General features: G+C 36.3%; 1 protein-coding gene across 7 annotated transcripts in view; it reads left to right on the top strand.

Moving 5' to 3' along the window:
• The window catches only part of MAST4 (microtubule associated serine/threonine kinase family member 4), a 315,990-nt gene that overhangs the window by 94,412 nt on the left and 201,472 nt on the right, over positions 1–20,106 (top strand). For all 7 annotated transcript variants that reach the window (XM_026865288.1, XM_026865287.1, XM_026865290.1 and 4 more), the window contains exon 4: positions 6,008–6,129. In XM_026865288.1, coding sequence (XP_026721089.1) covers positions 6,008–6,129 — 122 coding nt within the window. The remainder of the gene's footprint in view (positions 1–6,007; positions 6,130–20,106) is intronic.

Raw genomic sequence — 20,106 nt, 5'->3', positions numbered from 1 at the left:
GTGAGCTATTCTATAATTACACAGAAAATGTTTTTTTAAAGCATGCAGTATAAAGCTGTCTTCTACAGATGAAATAAATATAATCTGCTATAAAATACGCATTTTTAAATGGTTCTCAGTGCACTGATGGTTGAGATGACATTAGGTTGTATTTGTCATTGTCAGTTACCTTGGTCATTTAAGGCTTCAATCAACCTGCATAGTTGAGTTGATTTTCACTTTCCTGTGCACCTAGCAACATAGTTTCCATATTCTTTGACATGTCTGGAGTCTGCATCTTGTAATAGTCTGAGATGAGAAGAGATGATACTGTATTCCTGTCTTATTATTTTGCCTTTAACTCACTGATTGCTGCTTAATCATGCTTGTATCATCAGAACATGAGAAGTTGATTGTTGTTGAGATCAAAGCAAACTGTAAGCAGTAGAATACCTAATTAGAAGACGTTCTTGCAGCTTGACTGTTTTGAAGGGTGGAGAAGTATAGTTTAACCCTCCCTGGAATGCTTATAAAAGCAACTTGAAAATTGTTAAGAATCATTTGTCATAGTGGAAAAATAAAAAGTGGAGAAAACAGATATGCATATTAAATTTCTGAAGTTTGAGTTGTAGCTCTTTGAATATCCCAAGACCTGTTGAGTTAGCTGTCTCAAGTAAGCTTAGCAGTGTAACTGGAGAAGCACACATGAAAGAACTTGCCTGAACTTAAGTTTAATCAGCTGATTATCTGATTCTGAGCTCTGTGAGGCTGTAGTCCTGTTATTGCTAGTACCTGAGCTCATTAGTTCGAAACAGTCCTTGCAGTGTATTTATAAATAAATGTAATTGCACATCAAGGCTGCATTATCCTTACACCTAGAGGCTTAAATATTCCTTTTTCACCTATGGACTCTGTTGAGTGGATATTGTGAAGCCAGTGGTCTAACCACAAGTGGAGGGAAATTGTACCTGCTTGCTCCAAGATGGATGCTTTAACATAAGTTCTGTGTATAGCTTGAGAAATGTTTGAGAGAAAAGCACTTTCTATGCTTAATCCTTAGAATGAAGGTTGAATTTCTAAATCATAACTGAAAATAGAAAATTTTTAGGTATTAGACCTAAATTCATCCAGTAATCTTCAGCCATTCCATTAGGATATGGATTTGAGAGGGGGAAAAAAGGACAGGAGTACTTCAGTAGTAGGAAATATTCTTCTAATTACAATAAAGAAAAGGCCACCTTCTCTGACTGATCTTTGAGGAGGTGTGTGTGTTTTTTTTAGTCTCTTTTGGCCATATACAGTAAGTCATACAACAAATATGAACACATTAGATGAAGTAGAAGTAAGAAGTAGCAAAGTTTCTGTTTGAACTTTCTACAAATATCCATTATAAAGGAAGCTAGACATACAAGAGGCAAGTTCAAGGGGAAGATGGCACCGAACTCAAGCAATATTCCCTATGTCCACTCACAGTTATGTAATACTGTTAAATAATGCTAAGTTATTACCATTACATAATCAACATAAGTCACCTTTCATCAAAATGTGTTTTGATAAATGTGCTGGACTAACGAGGATTGCATTCAGATGTGGAAGAGATGCCATTGGTTACAAACAGTGTTGCGGCTTTAGGCTGTCTTGATATTTTCAGGCAGAGGAAGGTTTGCAGAGATGCCAGCAAAGCCTCTGCAGAAGTCATGGGAGGAAGTCAATGGCCATCTTGGGACTGAATGCGACACGAATAGGTGACCTGTTTCAGTAGATGTCTCATCTGTATCAATAGCTGATGAAAGTAGTAAGAAAATTGATACCAGCGTGCAATGCTCTGTTGTTAAATGGAGATCACCTTAGACACAGGCAGTGTTTATGTGCTTTATAAGGCCCAAAATGCTGAATTAAGATGGAAGGGATAAGGTGGAGTTGAGGTGAAGTCTTCCTCTCTGTCCCCCACAAGTCAGTTCACTCAAAAAGGAAAGTAGTTGCTTGGAGGATTAAATTTGAAAGCAGATCTGAATGCAATGCGAAAATTATTAATGCATTTCAACTCAAGTTTTATGTGTAATACTGATATTTCAATCCCGATATGTGCAAATTTAAAGTTTTTTTTAAGATCTAAAGGGGGAAAAATGCATGCAGTTATGAATGAAATTGTGGCAGGAAAAACTGTAGGAGTACTATAGCAGCAAGAAAAATTGGGTAATCTGAGGGGATTACTGAAATTTTTTTTAAATGGAGGAATACAAAGAGTTGCTGACTAACTCATTGTGGGCAGGGGCTGTTTTATTGTGTGGTGATTTAATGCAGTGGCACCCTGATCCCTCAAAGAAAGCAGATTGGATTTTGGAAGAATTTTTTTTTTTTTCTATAAGAAATGTTGATGTCCATTTGGTTTTGGAAGTGAAAAAGCCTCATTGCATTCCTGTAAAGTATGGCCAACTCTTCTGATTTTAGGAAGCACAGAATTAAAGGTACAATTGTTGTTTTCTGGTTGTGTTGTGCAGTTGGCATTGCTGTTGATAACTGCTAATGTCCTGCTAGTGTATCTCTGCAATAAAGGTTAGTGTTATTAACAGATAGTTTTATCTGTTACCATTTTTCTGCATGAACCATGGCTATTTTTGCTTCCACAGAAGGCATATTTATTATATGCTATTTCTGTGTTTAAAAGCATAGATGGATGTACTATGAAAAGAAGAACTAGAATTATTGGATATTCTGTTACACTTGCCTTAATTTTGATGTGTTGTGAAATCTGCGTGGCCCTCGAGGGTCCCATTTGGGGTAAGGATGGGAGGAGAGATCATTCCAGCATCACACATGCTCACATTTTCATTGGCAATTTCAATCATGTCACCTACCTAAATCGGTACTTCACAGTATTATAGAGGATAATCATGCAGGAGAAATAATGGAATGTTCAGTGAATTCTTACAGTGCAGACACTGACCCTGGTGCTGACTTAATCTATTCTGCTTTCTTGTCAGTCAGGCAAAGTCCTACAGTTGAAGGAAGGGTTTAGTACAAGTTTTTGTTGTTGTAAAGGGTAGGATTACCTCTCCTCTAGCCTCTGTGCCAAAATATCTTAGACTGTCTTTCAGATGTTTGAGCAAGATAAAATCTGAGCAAAATATAGGTGCCTGTAAAGGACAAAGAATAAAGGTAGCTATTGTTCTGTGTCAGCCTAGCCCTGAACATGGTAAGGTACAGGATGCTCTGCTCTGCTGACTGACTGCCATGAATAGGAATCACAATGTTGTCTCTCCATGTTTTGGGTCTGGTTCCCATTTAAAACAAAAAGTAAGTACAAACATTAATGGTAGCACTTATTTCTCATATGCCTTTCTCTTCCTAGACTTTATTGACTTGTTATTTAAACATTTCTGGCTTGGGATCCAAACCAAATAAAAACTAGATTAATTTATGGACAAAACACAAATAATTGGGTGTGGGTGTTTTGTGGTGGTGTGTTTTGTTTTTTTTTTTTTTTTCCTTTCCCCTTGGGAAGCTCAGTGGGATTCATCTGAAGTTAAAATTAAGGCAGTCTGGGAACGGCCTAGTGTCTGACAATGGATTTCAAGGCTAATTTCAAACTTCTACTAGAAAGCGCATTGATTAACCAAAGAGTGATGCTCTTCCCCAGTTTTAGAACAAGCATTATTAAAACAGACCTGTTTCTTGCCTGCATTCTCTTTTGCTCTAAAGATCAGAGGAAAACTATTGCTTTTCAAGTATTGGTTCCTACAATGATAAAATACACTAACAGTATGCTATGGAGATCAAGTTACAAATTGTTTTAACATAATTTTCCTGTGGTCTTCTAGAGTGGGTTAATACAGAGCTTTTAAGGGGGATTTGTGTAATGTATGCCTACTTGACAAAACAGATGTTGCCAACACATTTTATTGGTGTTACTATCAGTGTCTTGACTTTGCTGAAATTTTAGGAGCCTTCTTGCAGGATTTCATTACTCTGTGTGTAGTCTGCATTCTAGCCTGAGAGATTTTTGTGACTGTGACCCAGCACTAGGAAATGTCTGGTTTCACACTAAAAACCTCATCTTAACATTGACTCTCAGGAGTGGAGTCAAAAAACAAGTAAAGAAAATGTGTAGAGTTCTTTTAATATGTCTTTAATTAAAGAAATAAACCACACCTGTTTAAATGTAAGGTATGTAGAACTTAGTTTTTTCCATTCACTTATTAATTTTCCTTTTCCTGCCTGGATGAGGTGGTTAACCTTCTGAGGTGGTAGATATAAACTGTAACTGACTGCATATGTCATTGGTATATTCCAGGATTGACATCAGTGGAATATCAAAAATAAGGACATGCAATAAATGCTGTAAACTTTTTGTGTCATCCTTTTAGTTGAGGATGGTGGGAGCCTATGCAAAAAGGTAACTAGATTTTGATTAGAAACAGGCAGAGAGAGCAGATGGGAAATTAATTCAGTTTTTCCAGTTCTGGAAAATGTTATCCTGAATAATTGGGCAAGAAACCACAGCTTTGTTGTATGTTTTTCTTCTAGTTGCAGGCAAACTGTTAGCAAATTGGGTGAAAAATGTCTATGGATTCTGCTTTACCAGTGTAACAAAGAGCAATAGCACATTTTGAAGAGTAATTGGAAAGCTATCCTGTGCTGCTGTTTGGGAGCTCTCTAGCTCACAAGACAGTCAGTTTCCAGAGACCTCAGCAACTGTGGATTTGCTGTTAAAAATGAGGATACGAAGCTGAGGCCTTTGATTTCCTGGCAAACCTATGGCATCTACCAGGGTGCACATCCTGTGTTAGTTGTCACACAAATGCATACACACTTCATAGTTCTCTGAGGTGACAAGATTAATGAGGTGGGAATTAGTAATTTCAGGAAGTGAATGTTTAGGATGTGTGGTTTGGAAGATGGTTTTCATTTCAACTGTTCATCAAAATCTTGCATTGTGTTCTTGAACCTAGATTGGATTTATAAGAGAAAAATCTTTTGAATTGTCGTTTTGCATCAGTTTGTTGGTGTTCTAAGAGAACTCAGTTGTTTTAGTAGTCTGATTGTCTCACTTTTGCATAGTTTCCAGAGATAACTAAGAATTTAAGGTGGACATTTGCTAAGACTATTTGCTTGTCCTGTTCCTTGACAGTGGCTGAAAGTAAGCAAAAAGGAGTCGTATCATTACATGCTTGTCCCTCCTAATGTAATTCCCATAGTGTTCTCCCTGATGCTGGTTTGCAGCTCAGGGGCTTCTTGAGTCAGAGATGCTCTCTAGTACCTGTGGGGAAACATTTAGACTGAGTGGCAGTGGTTTGATAGGGGGTCTGACCTTCCATTGCATGGGGCCTGAGCTTGTCTGGCTCACAGCTAGGCGGTGAGCACAGCAACCACTGAGGAGGGGTCTATCAACCACTCCCCGAGAGCCCCATGTGAGTGCTCCTGAGGAATGGCTGTCTCATGCCTTCGTGGTCTCCCCTTACTTGGGACACTAGGTAAGGTCTTGGGAATTGAGTGATACCTATTAGGTAGATCATAATTTTGGAATAGAAGCAGAATAGTCCCCACTCACAGGGTGGTGTAATTGTTATCCACATAGTAAGTGCCTTACTCTGGTAAACCTCACTTTGTGTCTTGGACTTGGAACCTTATTCCTTCAAGTGGTAGATAGTGACATATTTTTATTTTATTTTAATTTTTATTTAGTTTTTATTTTTGGGTAGTCTTTAGAACTTAGTTTCTTTGGTTCAGACCCACCATTCTGGATGTTTGCATCTGTTATTGCATTAGTTGTGTTTCTAGGTATGAAAAAAGGTATGAAAAACTTGAGACAATATTGATAAAATGAATTTGCTTCAGAGAAGTGTAGCTTGTGGAAGGGTGATATGAACTGCTAGCAAGTGAATAGTAGAAATTCTGTTTTGGTCAGGGCTGTAGTGAAAGAAACAAAGGTTTTAGAATGGTAATAGCATTATAGTAAACTCTGTCCATTTTATTACCTCATATGTAACATTTGATACTTTTAACACACTCTTTCTTAACTTGACAGGCAAATATTTGCTTCCCAATGCAACCGGACAGCAGCAGTGGCAACCTGCAGAAACCTCAAATCTTGTTCGCATGCACTACCAAGCACTTGGGCAGTCAGCACCTTCCCTTACTGCTGGTTTGGTGAGTAATATTTTCAAAGCTAGGAGTGTACAAAAAAATGGTATTGCATCTCTGTATCTATTGGTGGGGGGATGGGGATCAAATAAGAACTTATTTCTAGACCTACCTCTCCTCCTGAAGCTGCATTGTTAAAGTACCTAATACATTCCTGCATACAACGTTGCTTAATATGTTCTGTGCAGCTGAATAATATATGTGGTAGTAGTTACTTTGAATTGGGTTACTGGATTTTGCATAAAGTCTGGGATGACTGTTGCATTAATATAGCTGTTTGCATGTAAATTTCTTTCTTAAAAAAAAACCCAAACAAAAGAAAAATAAAAGGCATAAAAGGTGTGCTTTTAAAGACAGCAATGGAAGGTAACTGTCCTTTTTCCTGAGCATTCTTTTCTATCTGCCTTTGTTTCCACTTTCTGCAGGGCTCTGTCCTCACAGGAACATGGGGGTGTATGAGGCATGAGGTTAATTATGTCTTTGGATAAAAATTATAAGGGAAGAGAAAGGGGTAGAGATGCCTCATACACAAACTTCCAGCTTTTTATTTTCAAGCATCCATTATGCTTCTTTGTGCTTCTGTATATTAAGATCTTAAGAAGTGTTGAAATTTAATGAAGGACCCCATATACTAGCCTATATTTTTTTTTCTAAAGAATTACTTTCATGATTATATTTCTTGTTGTATAAAAAAGCAGAAAAGTTTTATTAATGTTTCCCCTCCCTTCCCTCTTCTACCTTTTGGCTGGTTATAAAACTTCGCTGATCCATGTCTACTTTCTAAGGGAAACTTGTTTGTTTGGGGGTGGTTTTTTTTTTTTTTTTTTTTTCCCCACAATGTTCAGGTTAAAGAATGCTATGATCAGACAATGCTGAGCAGATAGCACTATGCCAGTTTTTCATATCATACTGGTATGTAGATGGCTGGTTTCTGCATGAGACTATCTGAAATAGTATTTTACTTCAGGTGCAACAAATCTCCACTTATAAATGGAATAATGGTTTCTGCTTAGTGGTGGTGTTAATTGTGTCTCTGAGGCTGATGTGGTTTATTGGAGTCCATGCCTGTTACAAATACTTGATTCTATTGGATGTTCTGTGTTTTGAGTCCTGATACTTCCAGGGAATTCAATATCAATGTATGTATTTTTGTTTTCTAGTTAGGAGAAACATAATTCATTGTGAAAGAACTTATGGATTATGTATAGTTGAAATGAAAAGGAAAGTCATGGTCAGAAAATGGTCAGAAATCAACTTAAACTGCATCAAAACTGTACATTTGTTTCCTTTTCTGTAGTTGAGAATTAAAATAATTTCTTCTAATGATCTAAATTAACTAAAACTGCTGTATTTCTATTTGATTCTGTGTTTGCACAACTGTTAAGTGTAATGCTACTAGCATCATTGTGCTTTTGTTTTGGTGTAATGCTTAAACTATAGGAAGAGGAAGATTCAGCATTTTGACAATAAGTATTTTAAATGGTCATAAAACAACAGACTAATGAAAAATTCAGTGAGCCATGCTTAAGGGCCTTTCACTCATCACCTATCAAGTTTTATGGAATATTTGTCTGCCACAGATGTCTTCCTTCCTGTCTCTGCACATCTTTTATCTGTGCCTGACTGCACATTCTTTCATGCTGATGCAAAACCAGGTGAGGGCCTTCCTTCTTCACAGGCAGATCTGAGCAGACTGTGCACGGGGTGGAGATGCAGGTTCCTCAGAAGTATTTATTTCTTACCTGGAACTGCTGATCAGACTTGCCTCCTAAGGATATTACATTGCCACATAGGCAGAGCTCTTTTCAAGCCTTCTCTGACAAATACTTTGCTGTCAGACTTCCAAAAGACTCTGGCTGTTGTTTAAAAGGGGCTGTAAGTTAGGGGTCACTTGCCCTCCTACCCCCCCTTTTTTTTTTTTTGGTCTTGGTTCTGTGCTTTGACAGAATCGAGTTTGGGAGGCCTACTGTTATGTTCAAGTAATGGGAGCTTTTAATTATATTTAGGAAAGAGATTGTTCCACAGAAGATACGTGTATGAAGAATTCCCATGTAGCTGTTCAGTCTTGAGCTGAAATGATTTTAAATGTAATATCTCACTCATCTGAAAAATTATTAGCCCATTATTTGTTCCTCTGCTAGGACAGATCATTCTTTCTGGGGTTGATAACCAGCTGATGTGAACCTGACTTTGAGCCATGATTACGTGTCAGTATAAACAAGAATGACAAGCTAGCAGCTCGAAGATTTGTACTACTGTTTAGTGGAACTGCAGATGGGGTAGAAAAGTCTTTTCTCTTTTTCTGTCAATAATTTGTAAAAACTTTCCTAGATTACTTACTGTGTCACAGATGTAAATCATAGATTTTTAAGTGAGTTATGGAATATTGATTAAAAAGGGGCTGCAGTTGTTGGTTGAGTTCAGTAGTTATGCATGATTCACTCCTGTAACACAGGCGGTTGGACTATAAATTAAAAATACAGTTTCCTTATAGAAACATGTAAATGAGTTAAAAATGTTAATGGAGAAGGCTGATTTTCAGATGAATAGGCATTGTATTGGATTTGCTGGGGACTCTTAATTTAGAGGTGGCTAAGTGACAGTCTTGTTACTCATCTACTTCCATGACAGGCAGATTTCTGTAGTGGTCACTCAGACGATGGGAGAGTGCAGAGAGTATTAACATAGAAACATTAATAAAATGATACAGAATGTCTTCAACACTAAATGGAAAGGTGAAGCTGAAGTGGGGAGCAGTTCTGCTTTAGGATGTTCTCTCAGGTCAAGTGTTGATCTGATGAATCTCTTCCTCTCTATAGTCAGTGGAGAACAATACATGCTCCTAGAGAACAACTCAGAGTGTGTGTCTCAGTACGGTGTTTTGTGAGAGTGTAGGGAAATTGTGGTAGGGCTAGCTTATCTGGCTTTCCCTGCCCTATAGGCTGATGGTCATCTTGCCTGATTTCAGGCATCTGTTTCAGGGTATGATGAATCAGCTCCTGAAAGGTTTTTTCACCTTTGGGGAAGGCAACAATATTTTCACGGTTGGTGGCAGGGGTGAGGAAGTAGGAAAAAAAAAAATAATCAGGAGGTAAATCTTGAAAAAAAAAAAAAAAAGAGATAAATAGTATGCTAAAAAGTAGTAAATGCTTCTAGTCCTACCTAGACAAAACATCCCATTGACGTGACATCCCAATGACATAACACTGGGAGTTATCTTAAAGTTGCTGCCTCATTCAGTGTCCGGAGTTTGGGAGTACTTCTCCTGTCCTTCCCCAGTTCTTCTGCCACTCTACAAGTGTTTACAAATACCTTTACTACTTACTGTTTTGATTTGTCCATTTTTATTAGTTAGCAGAATTTTGGGAAAATAGTTCAAAATAAACTGAAATAAAGCAATTTTTATTAATATTTTGTTGTAATAAGCTGATTTGCTTAAAATTATGATAATGAGTCTTAAAGTAACTGAACAATTACTATTTTATAGGGAGAAAGATATTTTGTCTGTGTGGCATGGACTGAATGAAGTTCCCAATTTTCACTTTTTCTGGATAGTTGCATACATAAAAACAGTAGAGACCTGAACATAAGGTGCCTTTATGATACATGATGATAAATATATAGATGAAAGAAAAAGAATTTGTCAAAATTAATTTGCTCTGTCTTTGCCGTGGGTTAATATTAAACTCCTGTTCTATTTTTGGGGGTGGGGTGGAGGTGGTGTGATTTGTGTGTGTGTTTTTTGTTTTTTTTTTTTTAAGAAGTAATCTGCTTTAAGGAGCATGAAGTCTTACATTTTGTTTATCTGTTTTATATAAATAAAAAGAAAATCACAGACTTCTCACAGTCCAAAGAGCTTTTTAAGACCGCATATTTCATGACTGCTGAACAGTAACTTGCTCTTTGAAATATCCACATAATAAAACAACACCATAAACAAGATCCTCAAATGAGATATGTACATTGTAATACACTTGGATTTTAAATTCAATCAAGACTGTTGCGTGACTTCATCATTATGGCAAGTACTGAACATAGGTTGGCAGTTCCTTCTGTTGTGAAAGATGAATATTCATGGTATGAAGTAAAGCAAACTCAGGAAGGCATGTTTCTTCTTGGAAACTTATGTCAGTGAAATGACTAGATTTTGACTCAGTTTAATAATGGAACATCTTTGACTACTAGTGAATAGTATCTACCAACTTATCAAAACTGGAAGAAGGATAAAACTGCTTATAACCTTTCCTGGTAAGCAGTGAATGGATGTTTTGTCTAGGTATGACTAGAAGCATTTACTACTTTTTAGCATAGTATTTACCTCTAGTTTTTTCAAGATTTACTTCCTTTTACCTTTTTTTCTTTTCCAACTTCCTCCTGCCCCAACCGTCAAAAAATTGTTGCCTTTCCCAAAACAACAGAACACCGAATTTGCAATGTACTTTAGTATACTTGTTTTTTATTGCTACTTTATCTGTATTAATTTGTAAGAATGGTCTTATGGAAGCTGGAGGGTGGTAATTATATAGAGTGCTGTTTTATAAGATGGATTGCTGAAAAGAAACAAAGTAAGAAATCTTCAGTGTCTATGAAAAGCAGTTTGCTTCTTCAGAAAGGGCTTTGCCTCTTCCTTTCTTTTAAATATTATAATGAAGAAAATGAGTGTCTGTTAAATATGCTATTAACTTCAGCTAAATTGACATAATGTTGACAGTTATTATGAGAACTGTTTCAAAACTAATTATGCTAATTAGAATGTAACTACCAGTAATTGCATGTATTCAAACAGCACAGCAACACCCTTTTGTGTGTTTTATTTCCCAGATGCAAGACAGCCATTTGTTGCCTGAGAAGCTGCAAAATTATAACTTAGATAATAAATGATTGCAAACACATAAAATACATTCTTTAGAAACAATAATTGGTTAGATAAGTGAATGACAGCATCTTGAGCAAACCACATAATTTATAAAAAGGCCTTTATGTAAAAGCTTTGTTTTAGAATTATAGGGAATTTTTCAAATCAATTAATGGCTGTATTCAGTTTTATCAAATTGAGTATTAGACATAGCTGAATTTATTTTTAAATACACTTATTAGAGAGTGAAAGGAACCTGCATCTGAAACTTGGGTTGCTTTAAACTGTAGTTCTTTCTGTCCAGGAATTCACGTCTTCAATGCTTAAGATTGTTGGTTGTGTCTGTGAACAGCTATTTAATACTTACAAGTTAGTGAGCATGTACAAGGATGGCACTTGCGAGAAATGTGAAGAAGATATAATAGAAATTGCCTAAATAGCTATATTGGGTCTGTCTCCAAAATCTCCCCAAAATAGTTAGCTAGTTTTCAGAAATACTGAGTCTGAACTGAAGGAGTTATTTGAATGCTAAGCCATTGTATAGTTTTGAATGCCATATTCTTATTTTGACTTAAAACCAGCTCAACATCAAAGACTAATCATTAAGAATCTTTTTAAAATGGAAAGTATTTACTCCTGTGAAATGGTAAAATTGCCACGTAATGGTAGCAGGTTTTTTGTGCTTCAACTGCTGCTAGCTTATAAGACTAGAGAGTTGTTCTCCCTTGTGTATTCTATTTCAGTAACTTTTTACCCATGAATGTGAATTTGCATTCATATTTCTTTGTCTGTATTGGCCTTCTAACAGATTCTTAATTGCAGTTCTAATTCAGTAGTTCTAATCTAGTAGTAGAAAGAGGGAAATGACCTTCCATGTTCATAAACACTCCATTATACTCATATACTCAATACAGAGCAAAAGGCTGGAGTAGACCTGGTCCAAAGCTGTGAAACTGTAATACTTTTTGATGAACTGATGCAAGAAGTTGATGACTGGGTGCTCTGTTTCACAAATTTGGATATATCTCTATTTGTCTATATCATTGTTTTTTAAAATAGTCACTGCATTTTTGTGTTTAAAACACATTTGTATATTCAGTTTCTTGACAGAGTTCTAGATGTTTGTCTTCTTTCCTGAATTGTCTGATCAAAACTAATAGCTTTAATAATTCTGATGCTTTTTTTGCTCATTCTTGGTGGATGAAATAGAGAAGTGGTGATGGCCAGGGTTAACTCTTCTTCCATTGAGAGCTTCTGATTTCTCAGAATTGAGAACAGATCTTGTGCTGCAGAGTATCATTAGTTAAAGAATAATGGGAAAAGTAGTTAAATAATAATCTCTCATAGAAGACTGACCTAGGTTGAAAAGTCTTGCAAGTGTATCCAACATATGTTTGAAACACACCCATTTAGTGGTGAAGTAGGTCTCCTCCCATCAGCCTTAGCTTCTAGCTGACAGGATGTATTTGAGTGTATTCTAGAACTCAAAGGAGATGTTACTCCAAGTACTTTGCACAGTTTATTAGATCTGAATGTATGTAAAATCCTTTTCTGTATCCTATAAATGGCATAAACCCAGTAGATATCAAATGTGTGTAGGAACTAGCACTATATCCCTATTTTGTACATGACCACCATGCTTCTGTTTTCCAGGTATCCCGTATAATGATCTTCCTCCCTCATGAGAGACTTTCCCCAAACCATGAAAAGAACCAATTGCTACTTCTAGATAATGAACAAGCTGAGGCTATTACAATTACCTTCCTTAGCCTCTGTTGTCTGTGAGGCGTGCCTTATTCTTTTAGATTTTCATTTGGTCTGCAGGACCCGTGCAGTAGAGATCAGTGTTAAATCTTCATCCCTAGAACTGAAGTTTCTGAGAGTATGAAAATAGTGACTCTGAATAAGGGTTTACTCTGTTTGTCTGCTGTGATATTTGAGTTGTCTGTGTGTGATGTTAGTGGTGGTTATCTTAAAATGTCATCCAGAATTGTATTGCCAGTATCTTTTAAAGAAGAAAGTGGAAAAAGTGGAACATGTTGTAAAAGGGAGGCCAAAAACTTTCAGGCTTGTAAAATTAGCTACAGGAGAAGCAAGGGAGTAATGGCGATTTGGCAGTAAACTATACAACCAGAAAAAATTGATGTGTAATCATTTATAATTTTTGAAGTTTAGATGCCTTTTTGGGAAGACAAGCTTTCTCAGTTTGTTACTGGACTTTGCTTAGAGGGTAACAATAAAATGTTATAATCTGTGATTAACAAAGATTAAGACTCAGTAATTTAGTGATGGACTTTCCTGGCCTTAGATCAAAAGCTTCTGCAACCCCTTAAAGGATTTGTAGGGGTGGAAATGAGAGGGAGATAAAGAGGGTAAAAAGGATATGGAGAGCAGGAAGAGACTGGAAGAATGACTGGCACTGGAGTGGATTTAGGAAAATTTAGCTATAATGTTGCCTCCTAGTCCCCAACAGAAAAAGCAGAAGAAAAATGACTACTGGATTTCATTGTGTAGCCAGTAATCATGTTAATTCAAACATTAATTTGTCTATAGTTTTTAACATTTAATGAGAAAAATATTTAATAACAAGTTCCTTGAAATGTGTGCTCATGCACAAATCTACTGGTCTGATTTCCACTCTTGGAAGTATGTGTTAAAATTTTAAAATAATGTCATTCAGAACTCTAACTTTAAAATTAATCAGATAAAATAGGCATGGGTTAATACCACTGTAAGTGTAGGAAAATCATTGTCAACACTTATGCTGTCTGCATTTGGGTTCTGAAGGCATTGTAAGAGGTGTTGATAACCTAAAAGTGAGTGGTCCTCATGTTGCCGGGTAGCAGTAGGTTAGGGCATTATTTGGGTTTCCTGTGGAGCAAGTACAACCTCTCTGACTGTTCTTAGCAGTCTTAGGAATTTGGTACCTATGCATATTTAGGATGAGATTATTAATTAAAAAAAAAAAAGACTCTAGAGGATAAGGTACTACTCCACTGATCTGAATTTTAATAGAGAAACTATTTGTTGTCAAGACATTTCATCTTGAACATTTAAAAAATTGTTTTCTGATGCTGCTTGAGACTAATTATTGCTGTAGAAAACTTGATTTCTGTTATGGCAGTTTCAGTTAACAGAAATGCAAATATTGGAACTCTGAACTTCCTAGTGAAGTTTGGTCTAAAATGTTGGATTTTGCTTGGAAGCTGATGAGGTATACTTTCTGCTCAGTTTCTCTGCTGTGGTGCAGTATCCTTATATTAAGGGATGACTAGATATGGCACGTTTTTAAATTGATGCAGTAACATTTTTGTTTTCTTCTCTATGTCAACATGCTTTCATGCCTATGGTACTTGCAGAGTGATTGTAAAGTAGTGGAGGATGGAAACAGACAAGAGTGGGAATAATAACTTTCATTCCTCAAGCGGAAGTACTCCCATGATTCTGATGATGGCTATAACTCTCAAAACAAAGAGACTCAAACTGAATTGAATGACACTGCTGACTTACAGGCACTGGAGCAGGGAGGGGAAATATAGTTTACTCAGATCTCTCTGGTGGGAATGGAATTTCCTCTTCTTTGATTTTTTTTTTTTTTTCTCAGTTCCAAACAAGCAGAAGTGTGTAGCAGGGATTTTTCTGCAGGCATTTTTCAATTTGAGAACATACTGAAGAGCCTACTTTTGTGTTGGATGATGACTGTTACACTGCTGACTCTCATATTTCTAGGTTTAAAAGCAGATGCAGTTTTACTGATTTAAAGCTTTAAGTGGGTTGATTGCCACAGTTTGGCCTTGGCACAAGCTGCTGGGTATTTGTACCTCAGGGTTTTAGTCAGACTCTCTCGTACATTCAAGTGGAATCAGATGTCTTACTGTAAACTGCAATTCTGTCCTGTAGAAGCAGGTGGGAATGTGGACTCTGCTAATTTTTACCTTACATTACCTGTTAATATTCCTGCAAGCCCTCCCTTGGGCTGATATAACAGCGCTTTAAATTATTCTGACTTCACTGTTCAAATGTGGTCACTATGTTTGTTCCACTCTTCTGTATGCTGTCCCAGTGGACTGGTGATTTTTAGCATCAACTCTGTTTTCATCTCAATAAAGCTAGAAAACGTTCTACTTTTTCTTTCATCACAATATACCCTATTGTGGTGCCTATGTCTATATCCAGTTCCATCATATTTTTAGTAAAGCAATAGTTCAGTAAGATCATTGCATCTATTAAGAATTTTCTTTCATCATGTTGTGGAGACAAAAAAACCTAGGTAAGTGCTCAAGTTGACCTAGTGTCACTTGAGTAAAAGGTGTAATAATCAGCAGGAGATTGGTTAACTGCTACTCTTTCATGAATACATTTAACCTCTTGATTGTTGCTGAATATCTGCAATCATGTGGTGCTGTGGAAGATACTCACTGTGTGGTCAGTTTAATTCAGAAATTATGATTGGCTTTGTAATGGGTGGAATAACATGATAGTAATATACACTTGGCTGATCACAAATTCCTAATTCTCTGTGTTAGGTTATCTATTCTAAAAAGGATGAAAGTTGTTAGTAAGAAACAAAGTTGAATTACGAGATTGCCTGCTGTAAATAAGGGAGGAAAGAGAGTGAGCTCAAGTTAACTGAGAAAAACTAACCTACAACTGAAGTGGAGTTGAATCTCATTAATGTATTTCATTAATTATTTGGCGAGTAAAAGCATATCCTGAATGAATTCCCTAGCATGATGCTGTTTTTCCAGTAACCTGTAATTATGAATAAATGTTTTTTTGGTATGTTTGTTACATGTGCTCTTCTTATCAAATATAGGACAAATTAAAACTAGTGATCACTAGATTATTCTGAACTTCTGCAGTTTTCCAGAGTTTTATTCAGAACTTCTGTAGTTGGTTTGTAATGGATCTTAGGTCTGTGGGGAGTCAAGACTTTGGCAAGTTGAACTACCTTCTGAATTAATTTGAATGTTGAAATTCTTAACTACTGCTCTCTATGAAGGAGGGTGCTCTTGTGAAAAAGAATGACCACGTGGTGGGAAGTGTTGAATCTTACAGTGGAAGGAACAGCATTATACTACTTTAAGGGAAAGTACATTAATATGTTATCTCATTGAGAAAATATTTCAGTATTGCAAGTATTGAGATTAAATACTTCTAAAATGGAAAATGGGGCATCAAAGTAAAGGAGACTAGGGGCATCGTTGTTCAGAATGATTTTAAAATAAAACAAGAACTTAAACCCTTCCAAAGTTTAATCGTTGTGGTTGGAATGCAGCTTGTCTATTACAGTTTTCACATAACGAAATTTCTAAGTATCTAGGAGGGTTTACTCAGAATGTAATTGCTGCTGTTACTGTTTTGCCATGAGAATTTTCTAAGAATTTACTTCTTTTTCCATATACAGAATCTAAAATGATCTGAGCCAAGTGTTAGAAAATGCCTCAACTTAGAGGATTCTTTTTATTTGTTCTCCAAAAACATAGATGTGTGGAACTACAAACTTTCAGTTTAAAATGATGTAACTCTTGTATGGTTTTTGTTTGGCATTCCTTGGGGAAATACTGAGACAAGCAGTTCAGCAAATTTTTTAAAAGGAAGAACACTTTGTTATATATGTAACTACTCAGCTCTTGTTGAAAAGAGATCCATGAGGGAAACAGACTGTACTCGTGATGTGCCTGTGCTTTCAGAAATAAATTTATTTTATGCTATTGTATAATTATGGAAACTGGGAAAATTGGAGGGCTTGCTAACTTGGTTGGATTAGTGATTCATCTATGCTTTTTGCTGCAATAAGAAACACAGTATTTGATGATGCAAAAGGCAGAATCAGTGAAGCTGAAAGAACTGTTGTAACCAATGTTCTGTAAGTTCTATCATCAACCTCCCTTTCAATTACTTATTTAAATGCCTGCTTCTTCAGTGATTATTTTTATTCTGATATTTTCATGACTGATGTATTACCTCTAAGCCCTATGAATAGCAAAACCAGAAAAGGTTTGGTGCAAGTAGGATTTTGTTTGGCAGGTGGCCTGAAAACCCAGTATGTACCTATGCTGTCCATGGAACATGCATCCTTTTTAAATGGCTACTCTTACAGGTATATTTGAGACTGTTGGCAGGGTATATGTTGTTTAGTATGAAAAAGCAGTTTATTTTCAAGAACCTTAAGATATGATCAGAAAACCAATAGTATCTTCTTTTTTCAAGAAACAACCACAGTCAACTGTACTGCTTTATGTATAAGAAATTGTTGCACATTGTTGCACCCTGTACCCTGACCTGTGGCTTGCCACTTCTGTGTATTTATTAGCTCTAGAAGAAGAGAATTAGAGGTTTGCTAGCTAAGGAATCTTGAACTTCTCCCTGTTTATTATGTGCTCATAGGAAGCAGTGCCTTGAAAACATCTGGCTAGTCAAGCATGTCAGTTTTCTTTTCCTGAGGGGTACTGGTTATCATCTTGAGCCCTGAAAGGGAGCTGTTGGTTTCACATGGAACATTTATTCCATACCTTTTCTAAGCCCTTAAAAGGGACATTAGGCATAGATATACATGGGTATAAATTACTATGTAGATGAAATACTGTAACTTTTATGCTTTGAATATTAAAATGTGTATTGTTAACATTGTCTGAAATTGTATATGACGCCATATTAATGATGATGTTGTGGTTGTTCCTTGATTCTGTTAAATGAAATAGTTTCTCAGAATTGCAATGTATGTTAGTAATTATAAATGAATTGTTTTCATCAATCTGATAATTTTAAACGATGTACCTTTAGCTCCTAACACTCTAAAATGGGAGAATTGCTTTCCCTTTTTTTTGAAAGTAATGTGCAAGTTCATATATCACTGCATAGCTTCTATGGGGTAAATGAGATCTTGGAAAATAAATAATGAAACCCAAGTGGTGGATTTTCATTACCCTGTTCAGATAGTTTGCGATAAAGCTGGCCTATATCCCCTCACTGATTATCTTAAATATGCTTTCCTGTTAATAATGAAATGAGCGAGCCGTCTGTGATTGTGTAAGAGGAAATTCTTGCTCTATATATTGTAGAGCTACAGTTCTGTCTGCTAGTCTGTACATAACAGACTAAAAATGTATCTGCTGCTTTGGGTGGATTACAGCTGTCCTTATCTCAGTGACAGAGTAAGTGTGGGTCTGTCAATTTTGGCTGCTAATTTTGATGAAACATCTCACTTGCAATACTGTAGCCGATTTCAGTGATACTTCACAGAGTAACAGAGCTTTTAGAACTTGAAGTAGCAAGAGGCAGATGGATAGTGTCTTTCCGTAGCCTTTTTTTCCTCAGAAAACATTAAAAGCATTGCCTTAAAGAAAACTCTTGAGGAATGTAACACTAGATAGTGATACTATAAGCTTCTGATTTATGTAGAATATGTAGGTGTAGATCTGTGTAAAATTCTTTAAAGATTGTCTTCATTTTGATTCACTTCCACAGTGTCTCACATAAAAGTAGCAGAGATTCCAGATATCTGAGCTTCAGTAGCCCAGTAGTTCATCTTCCTCATTGCACATAGGAATAACTACAAGCTTTCTATTTTACAGGGGTATTTGGTGCTGCAAGTAGTGGTTCAGACTGTAGCTCCAAGAAATACATTCAGTAGTATTCCTTATAACCTGCTCACCATCCAGAGAAATAGTGTCTCTTTCTCCTCGCAATCTAAAGGTAAACATGAGGTTAAAAACAAATCCGAAAACACACCAATGCACAGAAACCTCACCTTAAAGACAAAGAGCTTGTTGCATGTATGTTCTCGATCACAAAGGAGATTTTCTTCATCCATGTGACTGTGAGACTTGCAAACCCAGAATAATAATCAAGTCTTCTAGGAATGATACTTCAGAGCTGATGCTCTAAAGCCTTTCAGAGCCTATGGTAGTGTAGCTTCCTATCCACTATGAATGAAATGTGAATCAAATTCTGGCAATATCTTTGACCACCTCCCAGTGGTAGACCCCATGCTGACTCTTTCTTCTCAAGACACACCATAGGTCTCAAAGTTTTCAAACACAAATTTGTGTTGCCACAGTTCTACTGGCAAGAGACCTATAGAAATTGGGAACTGGTTCTTAAAGCTTGAACTTGAATAATTGGAATGATACAATAGTAATTGTGTATTGACTTGTGATGTGATGACAACAATATATGGAAAAGATGTGGATGAAGATCTTTAACTTGGCAATAGAGGTTAGGTCTGGTTTGATGCATGAATATGTGTGTGTGTGTTGGATGCACATGCGTGTAGTTGGCAAGTTAACTTGCACTGCTTCACACATGCAAAAGCAGTATTTGCATGAGTTTGTTTCAAAACCATTATAACTACAACATCCAAAAGGGCACACTCTGGTATGCTCTAGTTGTTTCTCTCTTCTCTAATGTGCTTAGAAAAAGACTGCATAGGAATTAGTGTTAAACACTTCCATATTTTTCCATTCCTGTACTTGTAAAAACTAGTATCTGTAGTTATAGTGTGTCCACTTACCTGGACTTCTGAAAATATGGCATGTACAATATTTTTAACTTTTCTACTAATGGTCACTTGAATAGTTTATCAGTGGACAAAAATACAATGAAGAGCTCCCTTTTTACCAGTGCTAGGGAAAAATAGTTCCTATTCTTTTGGATTGCAGGTTATCAGAATGTAAGGCAATTATTGCATTGCTTGTGTTCTATTCTAAGGATTAGATTTTCCCATTTGAGAAGAAAATAATGATTTTAAAAACTTGATGATAGTGATTTGATGCTGTAGAGTATTTAAAATATAGGAAATAGCCCTGACAGGAACAGATTTAGATGGCAGAGTATAAGTGAGTTGTTTCATGGTACATAATAAATACAATTTATCATATGCTGCCACCATGTATAGTATGAAAGTGGCAGCCACACATGGGATACATGTATAGATAAAATTAAAATAAATTTAAATTTTCATTGTAAAACTGTAGTTACATATTCATATGTATTTTCACATGGTCAGGTTTTATCTTTTAATGGGGTGATTTCAGTAATCACAGTAATTTCTAAATTCTCTTACTTCTGTCAGTCAATATTATTTTCTAAGTGAAGCAATATGATTAGAGCAAACACCCCACCCC

Source organism: Athene cunicularia (assembly GCF_003259725.1).
Source record: "Athene cunicularia isolate RWA chromosome Z unlocalized genomic scaffold, athCun1 chrZ_part1, whole genome shotgun sequence".
Classification (NCBI taxonomy): Eukaryota; Metazoa; Chordata; class Aves; order Strigiformes; family Strigidae; genus Athene; species Athene cunicularia.
The sequence above is the reverse complement of the archived record's forward strand: the minus strand, read 5'-3'. Positions and strand labels throughout refer to the sequence as shown.